The sequence below is a fragment of the Larus michahellis genome, chromosome W, assembly GCF_964199755.1.
Source record: "Larus michahellis chromosome W, bLarMic1.1, whole genome shotgun sequence".
Taxonomy (NCBI): Eukaryota; Metazoa; Chordata; class Aves; order Charadriiformes; family Laridae; genus Larus; species Larus michahellis.
The window spans coordinates 10,260,366-10,269,151 of NC_133929.1; the positions used below are offsets into that span (position 1 = coordinate 10,260,366).

Consider the following 8,786-nt stretch of genomic DNA (forward strand, 5'->3'; position numbering starts at 1 on the left):
CTGAGCCGCTCAGCTTTGGCCTGCGGCAAGTCCAGTGCCTAGCTGGCTGGCACCAGCTGCGTCCAGCACAGGGCAGACCCTGGCCTCTTCTCACACAGGCTACCCCCGCAGGCCGCACCTGGAGCGCCGTGTCCAGTTCTGGTCCCCACAATTCAAAAAAGAGACGCAGACCGACTGGGGAAGGTCCCAAGGAGGGCCGCAAAGATGACCAAAGGGCTGGAGAACCTGCCCTAGGAGGAAAGGCTGAAGGAGTTGGGTCTCTTCTCCCTTGCAGAAGAGAAGGCTCGCGGGGGAGGGAACCTCATCGCAGTCTGCCAGTACTTAAAGGGCGGCTACAAAGAAGAGGACGGAGGCTTTCCCACAAAAGGTCGGACGCAGCGTTCAAGGGCAACGAAGGATGGCCCTGCTTTCCCATGCCCGTCTCCCTTTTTTAATAGCTGTTAAAGAAAGATGAAGTTGGCTGTCTCCCTGCGACGTAGCTTTGGTTTGGGTCTGGCTGGGATGGAAGGTAACTTTCCCCACAGCAGCCCTCATAGTGCTGTGCTTCGTAGCTGTAGCTGGAAGGGTGTTGATAACACACCAGTGTTCTGGCTACTGCCGAGCAGTGCTCCCACAGCACGGAGGCTGTCTCTCCAGCCACCCCCACAGTCCAGTAAGCTGGGGGTGGGCAAGAGGCTGGCAGGGGACACAGCCAGGACAGCTGACCCAAATGGACCAAGAGAGATATTCCACCGTGCTATGGAAGCACCACAGCTGCCATTCAGACCAATTGTTTTCTCCTACCACGTCCCTCCTCAGCAGAAAAGGGATTATCAACGGGGCCTTATCACGCAGCCCTTGATGAAGTGCTCCAACAGGAGTTGGATGCTTCCAACGCATTGCACTGTGCCGAAAGCACCCTTGTATGGCATGCCTGTAGCGTCGCATACAGTATTTTCTAAAGGTGTTGCAGCAGCAGCCGCCTACACTGGCTTTACGTACATTTGCGTACCGCTTCCAAAGAGCCAAGAGTCTGCTTCCTACAGGATGCAGGAGACTGCTAAGCCGTCCCAGCGTCACGCTTCAAATGACTGGCCAAATCACTATCTATCTATAGAACACTGTTAACAGACCAACACAGTCCACGTACTTACACTCCGGGGAGACGCCGTTTTAACTTGCGGAACTATTTCCCTCAGTAAGACGCACAAGACGGAGGTGAGATCCCCATGCTAAATCTTTATTGTGCAACTGCTGCTCACAGCTTTTATTACCTTCCACAGACACGCGGCACAAAACATTCGACATCAACAGTGCCTAGATCGACGGGCAACAGACGAAATCCATTCAGCGGCGATTTGTACACGTGCAGCAGCTCTTGCGGTGCAAAAATCTCAGCCAGGCGGCCAGCCCAACTGACGGCCACCCAGAATACGTAGATGTACGTGACAGACAGGCTGCCCACCCTCGGGCCCTTCATCCGCAACCATCCGGAATCCATCGGTCAGGCCCAGGTGAGCAGCACGCTGCTTGCCAACAATCATTAAATGCCCAAGAAGCTGGAGAAGGAAGTACAAAACCATAAATAAGTAAAATAAAAAGCCACACACAAGAAGGGGAGAGGGCAGGGAGGGGAGGAATGAGAGCAGAGAAGCACCCAGAGAAACCAGTTAGCCAACTCCTAGCAATTCAACCACTGCGCTTCAAATTACTGTCTGTCCGCCTGCAACCGGCATTTCCCAAGCAAAGCTACAAAGACCGATTACGCACACTGTAGGGGGGGGGGGGGGGGGGAAGAAAGAGGGCTACGCAATTGTTTTCAAGCTAGACAGTAACGGACTACAAAACAGCCACAGAAGCTAAGTTTGTCTCCGGGTTAAAGCCCCCCGTTATCTCTTCAGGCAACATACGCAACTCGGGTGGAAAATAAGCTTCAGGCTGCCTTTTGCGTGGGTTTACAAAGTCTCTGAACTTGACTTTTATAGCCAAAAGCGAAGCATCCAGCACCTCTCGACCAGCTTTGCCCTTCCTCACCCCCGACCTGCCAAAAACCCCAAGCCCTCTTCTCCGTATTAGAAGAAGTACTACTCCTCCTCTTGCTCTAAACCGTGACAGTAGGCATCACCCTGCGCTCCAAAACAACACTGCATTTTGCACCAGGAGTACGTACCCAGGGATGAGCATTGCTTTATATCGCTACTTTCGGTCAAAAAGCTCAGCTCCATTACAAGCCAGAGAGAAAAGATTATAGCGCCAGAAAACCCAAACCAGCCTACCGTGCCCTATCAAGGGGAAAAGGGGGGATGGGAAAGAGTCTACTAAATTAGGAACTAATGACAGGTACAGTTTAGCGTACAGAAAGCTTCCACAGTACTTACACATTCACCAGGATCTTCTGCTTCGCATAAGCTCATAATTGCCTCCTTAGGCATGGCTAGGAAAAGCATCGGAGCTTGGGGTGAAAGATCACGGAACGCAAGGCGCTGGAGGAAGAGTAAACAGTTAAAACGTCATTGGCTTCAGAGAAAGGTAATAATAGCTTAAGCAAATCAATATGCCCCACTGAACTCCTACAGAAGCAGACTACCGGATACCCCAAACGCAAGCCGAAACGTTGATTTTTCTTACGCGATATTAATGCTTTCTGTACAAAAAAATACAACGTCTTTACAGAGCCCCCTCCAGAAGTGGGATTCAGCATGCAAGGTGATGGGGGCAAGGAGGCGGGCCAGTACTTCAGACTAGCGACCTCCAGTACGTTTTAATTCGGGTCGATCGTTTCCTAAGGATGACGAGTTTCTGGATTTACTTTTTTGGTAAAGAAAAATAAGAAAAGCTGTAACAATCCAGTTTGGGGGCGCAGAACCAAAGCCTAGCACAGCAGAGCTGTGAAATCTCTACAGTGCTATTAGGAGGCACATCAAGACCTGCGTTTCTCCTACGCAGAACTAACTCATTACGGTCACCACTCAGACGTTCACCGTTTACATACATACGCCTGGAATCCCCGAGGAGACTGACTGCGTGCGCTTAATCTAAGGTTTCAAGACTGTCGTCCTACACGAGGTAGGACCACTCGCATCCCTCGGCAGCAAACTTTGCACGACTTGCAGTGCCAAAGGGATATCACGCAGCAAACGTCTGCGGCTGCCACCAAGTGCCTTACCGTCAGAGGCCCTCCTCTACGCACGCGCGCACGCGACACGGCGGGGCTGGGAACCGAGGCGAGCCGGCCAGCACCAGCAACCCAGTACGCGCCGCGGCAGCCGGGGGCGGGGGGGCCGCACCGAAGAAGCGCGATGTTATAGGGATCGCGCAGTAGAGAGCGCCACAACCCAGAGAGGCCCCGTCCCTCCACCGCCCGCCCGCCCGCCCGCAGCAAGGCCGCCACCCGCCCTGCCGCGCTCCCGGGCACCGCGCAACGGGTCCTCGGCTCAGGGTGCCTGCGAGCGCGGGGGGAGGGGGGGACGGGGGGAGGAACCGCGCTCAGAGCAAAGCCGCGGCTACCTCCTCGTCCTCGTAGGCGACGTTGGCGGGGAAGCGCCTTGCCGATGATCTTCCCGAAAACACTGCGGGTGGCGGCGGCACCAGGCCGGGCGGCCCGCGCCCCAATAAGCTCGTCGGCCACGACAACGCCCCTTGTCGCCCCCGCGCTTCCTCCACTCGGCCAGGCCCTCCGCGGCGCCCATTGGGCCGCCAGATGGCCGCCGGCCGATCCCGCGTCTCGATTGGCTGTCTCGTCTGTCGTTTTCGCTTGTCCCCGGCCCCCCGGCGGGTCCGCCCTCGTCGACCTGGTGCTTAGCGGGGCTCAGGGAGTTTGCGTGCCCTGGGGGCGCGGAGGGATCCGACCTGGGGGCGGAGGGAGAAGACGTTGGGCCAGTCCGCGGAGGGATCCGTGCCGTGTAGTGCTGCGACCCTGTGGGCGGGCGACGAGGTCTCAGAAGAGGCTGTTGTAGCTACAAGTACTATTGACTGTTATTTATTACCGCGTCAACTCCACCCCAAACGTGCTTGTGGCTTTTTGGTGCTGCTCCCTCCAGTCAAAGGACTGCTTTTGCCAGGGCAGGGCAGGCCTTAACTTTTCAGAACACTCCCCAGAACCGACAGAAGTTGCTCTCAATTGTTCCCTGCAAGCCCCGCTTGGATTGCAGACGTTTCTAAGCTGCGCGCCTCCTGGGAGAAAATACAATACAAAGCGTGTCTTCAGCACTGGTGGCTCGAGGGCTGTGGGTGTGGGTGTGGGGGGGGGGGCGCAGATCGAGATAGGATTTGCGCTAAGCTGGGTAGGAGGCTCGTAGAAAAACAGGCAGTGCCCCCAAAGCTGCCCAAGGGTGGTCTCTGGTGCCCTGCACCCCCGGGGATAGTGAGCAATTTGATTGGTCTACACAACTGTATTGTAACATGTATAAACCCTGCTTTCCTCTGTAGCGGGCTAAGGATATCCTTAGCCGCCTTTGCGGCAAGGGCACGTTGTCGGCTCACGTTCAACTTGATGTCCACCAGGAGCCCCCCACGTCAGCAAAGCTGCTCTCCAGCCAGTCGGCCTCCAGCATCTACTGGTGCATGGGGTTGTTCCTCCCCAGTGCAGGACTTGCGTATGTTCAGGTTCCTCAGGTGGTCTCGAACCGGATCCTTTCCTACGATGGGAGGGACTTTGTTCCCCCAGTCCCTGCCTTGAGGTTCAGGGACTTGGGAGATGCGGGAACAGTGATTGCCGGCGACAACGGAGGAGAAAAATCCTTGAGTGCCTCGGCCTTCTCCATGTCGGTTGGCGCTAGCTCTCCTGTCTTACCTATCGGAGGGGGGTGGGGGTGGGGGTGGTGTGCGTTTTCTTTAGTCTTCCTTTTCTGACCAACGCACCTGTAGAAGCCCTTCTTATGATTCTTCTTCACATCCCTTGCCAAATTCAGCTCCAGCTGTGCCTTAGCTTTCCCGACCCCATCCCTATATTCTTCCCAGGATGCGTGTCTCTGCTTCCACCGCCTACGCATTTCCTCCTTGCGCTTCAGCTCGACCAGAAGGTCCTTACTCAGCCATGCTGGGCTCCTGCCTTCCTTGCCTGATTTCATAGAATCGTCTAGGTCGGAAGGGACCTTTAAGATCATCGAGTCCAACCATTAACCTAACGCTGCCAAAACCACCACCAAACCACGTCCCTAAGCGCCGCGTCTACCCGTCTTTTAAATACCTCCAGGGATGGTGATTCAACCACTTCCCTGGGCAGCCTGGTCCAACGTTCGATAACCCTTTCCGCGAAGAAATTTTTCCTAATATCCGTCCTAAACCTCCCCTGGTGCAACTCGAGGCCGTTTCCTCTCGTCCTATCGCCTGTTACTTGGGAGAAGAGACCAACCCCCGCCTCGCTACAACCTCCTTTCCGGTAGTTGTAGAGAGCGATAAGGTCTCCCCTCAGCCTCCTTTACTCCAGGCTAAGCCACCCCAGTTCCCTCAGCCGCTCCTCATAAGCCTTGTGCTCCAGACCCCTCACCAGCTCCGTTGCCCTTCTCCGGACACGCTCCAGCACCTCCGTGTCTGTCTTGTAGTGAGAGGCCCAAAACTGAACACAGTATTCGAGGTGCGGCCTCAGCGGTGCTGAGTACAGGGGGATAGTCGCTTCCCCAGTCCTGCTCGCCACGCTATTCCTGATACAGGCCAGGATGCTGTTGGCCGCCTTGGCCACCTGGGCACACTGCTGGCTCACATTCAGACGGCTGTCTACCAATACCCCCAGGCTCTTTTCTGCCGGGCAGCTTTCCAGCCACTCTTCCCCAAGCCTGTAGCGTTGCACGGGGTTGTTGTGACCCAAGTGCAGGACCCGGCACTTGGCCTTGTTGAACCTCATACCATCGGCCTCGGCCCATCAATCCAGCCTGTCCAGATCCCTCTGTAGAGCCATCCTACCCTCAAGCAGATCGACGCTCCCGCCCAACTTGGTGTCGGCTGCAAACTTACTGAGTGAGGGTGCACTCGATCCCCTCGTCCAGGTCGTTGAGAAAGATATTAAACAGAACCGGCCCCGGTACTGAGCCCTGGGGAACACCACTTGTGACCGGCCGCCAACTGGATTTAACTCCGTTCACCACAACTCTCTGGGCCCGGCCCTCCAGCCAGTTCTTTACCCAGCAAAGAGTACGCCCGTCCAAGCCACGAGCAGCCAGTTTCTCCAGGAGAACGCTGTGGGAAACGGTGTCAAAGGCTTTACTAAAGTCTAGGTAGACGAATTTCTATTTTCCCATTTCTTACGCGTGGGAATCGAGAGCTCTTGTGCTCGAAGAAAAAACGTCCTGAAAGAGCTGCCAGCTCCCTTCTGCTCCTTCTGCACAGGGGCTTCCAACTCCTCCTGTTTGTTACCTGTGCTGCGCGCAGTGGTATAGAGGCACTTCAGTTGGGCTGCCGACCGTGTCGCCTTTCTGGAGGATCAAGCCCCAAGTCCTTTGCGGCATTTCTCAGGGGTTCCCCTGTTGGTTCCTAACGCATCAGCAGCCCCTGGCTCTTCTCTGTTGCTCAGAACTCCATCCCCTTCCCCCGCTGAGCCTAGTTTAAAGCCCTCCTTGTAAGTCCGGCCAGCTTGTTGGCAAAGACCCTCTTGCCCCGCTTGGTCAGGCGAATCCCATCAGCTCCCAACAGACCCGGCTTCTCAAAGGTACACCCGTGATCACAGAAGCCAAAACCTCGCGTATGGCACCAGCTACGCAGCCAGGCATTCACCTGTTCAATTCGTCTCCTCCTTCCTGGACCCCTCCCTCTGACTGGGAGGAGAGAGGAGACCACCACCTGTGCTCCTGATCCTTTTAACATTGCTCCGAGGGACATAAAGTCTCTTTGGAGGGTTCTAAGTTGCCTCGTCAGACCCTATGCGGAATAGTAGGAGCGCATGATAACCTGCAGGGATCACCAGGCTCGGCAGCCTCTCGGCGACGCCACGGATGCGAGCCCCTGGTAGGCAGCAGACTTCTCGAGAGAAATCGCCTGGACGGCAAACGGGTGCGTCGGTGCCTCTCAGTAGGGGATCTCCAATTGCTAACACCTTACATGCTTTTCTGGTGGCACTGGTTCTGATGCGGGCGGGAGGTTGGGTCAGCTTTGCGTGGTTGGCTTGGCCAAGTTAACCAAGCTCACACCCACCTCCTTATAGCTGTTCCTGGGTTTCCAACACGCGCACACAAAGAGCATCCAACAGGCTCCGCACATTTTCATCCCTTCGCACGCAGGAGTTCCGGTGCCTTGTCTCTTTCATTACCAAGCGAGAACAAAGGGAGACTAGAGCCCTCTGCTCACAAGAGCCTCTTATTGCTCAGAAAGAAGGCTTTTTCTCTTGAAATTTCCCCCCCTCGAAGCAACTGGATCCCCAGCGATTTCCCGACTTTCCTGTCTCCAAAACGTCCTGTCTCCAAAACCCCAGTCACTATCGTTCCTTAAAGCACCAACCCCCTTCAACACTTCTACATGGAGGAATCTGCCCTTTAGGCTTTGTGATGGATTGACCTCGGCCGGCTGTCAGGGGCCCGCCCAGCCGCTCTCTCACTGCCCCTCCTCAACAGGACAGGGGGAGAAAATAGGATGAAAAAGTTCCTTCAGGAAACATCCACCGGCCGGACCCACAGGCAGCAGGGAAATACCTGCCCCGGACAGCGCTTTGCCCTTTCTTCAATAGGTTTTCCCAGGGGCGCCCCCGGCTTCGCTGAGCCGCTCAGCTTTGGCCTGCGGCAAGTCCAGTGCCTAGCTGGCTGGCACCAGCTGCGTCCAGCACAGGGCAGACCCTGGCCTCTTCTCACACAGGCTACCCCCGCAGGCCGCACCTGGAGCGCCGTGTCCAGTTCTGGTCCCCACAATTCAAAAAAGAGACGCAGACCGACTGGGGAAGGTCCCAAGGAGGGCCGCAAAGATGACCAAAGGGCTGGAGAACCTGCCCTAGGAGGAAAGGCTGAAGGAGTTGGGTCTCTTCTCCCTTGCAGAAGAGAAGGCTCGCGGGGGAGGGAACCTCATCGCAGTCTGCCAGTACTTAAAGGGCGGCTACAAAGAAGAGGACGGAGGCTTTCCCACAAAAGGTCGGACGCAGCGTTCAAGGGCAACGAAGGATGGCCCTGCTTTCCCATGCCCGTCTCCCTTTTTTAATAGCTGTTAAAGAAAGATGAAGTTGGCTGTCTCCCTGCGACGTAGCTTTGGTTTGGGTCTGGCTGGGATGGAAGGTAACTTTCCCCACAGCAGCCCTCATAGTGCTGTGCTTCGTAGCTGTAGCTGGAAGGGTGTTGATAACACACCAGTGTTCTGGCTACTGCCGAGCAGTGCTCCCACAGCACGGAGGCTGTCTCTCCAGCCACCCCCACAGTCCAGTAAGCTGGGGGTGGGCAAGAGGCTGGCAGGGGACACAGCCAGGACAGCTGACCCAAATGGACCAAGAGAGATATTCCACCGTGCTATGGAAGCACCACAGCTGCCATTCAGACCAATTGTTTTCTCCTACCACGTCCCTCCTCAGCAGAAAAGGGATTATCAACGGGGCCTTATCACGCAGCCCTTGATGAAGTGCTCCAACAGGAGTTGGATGCTTCCAACGCATTGCACTGTGCCGAAAGCACCCTTGTATGGCATGCCTGTAGCGTCGCATACAGTATTTTCTAAAGGTGTTGCAGCAGCAGCCGCCTACACTGGCTTTACGTACATTTGCGTACCGCTTCCAAAGAGCCAAGAGTCTGCTTCCTACAGGACGCAGGAGACTGCTAAGCCGTCCCAGCGTCACGCTTCAAATGACTGGCCAAATCACTATCTATCTATAGAACACTGTTAACAGACCGACACAGTCCACG

At 55.8% G+C, this 8,786-nt stretch overlaps 1 protein-coding gene across 1 annotated transcript; it reads right to left on the bottom strand.

The window, feature by feature from the left end:
* Positions 1-1,199: 1,199 nt before the first annotated feature.
* Positions 1,200-3,613, bottom strand: LOC141735659 (adenosine 5'-monophosphoramidase HINT1-like; the record flags this gene model as incomplete). The annotated part of the gene is given in 4 exon segments (XM_074568712.1): positions 1,200-1,538; positions 2,358-2,462; positions 3,487-3,516; positions 3,518-3,613. Coding segments are annotated over 4 exon segments (396 nt in total), but the record flags the coding sequence as incomplete, so codon positions are not given.
* Positions 3,614-8,786: the final 5,173 nt, after the last annotated feature.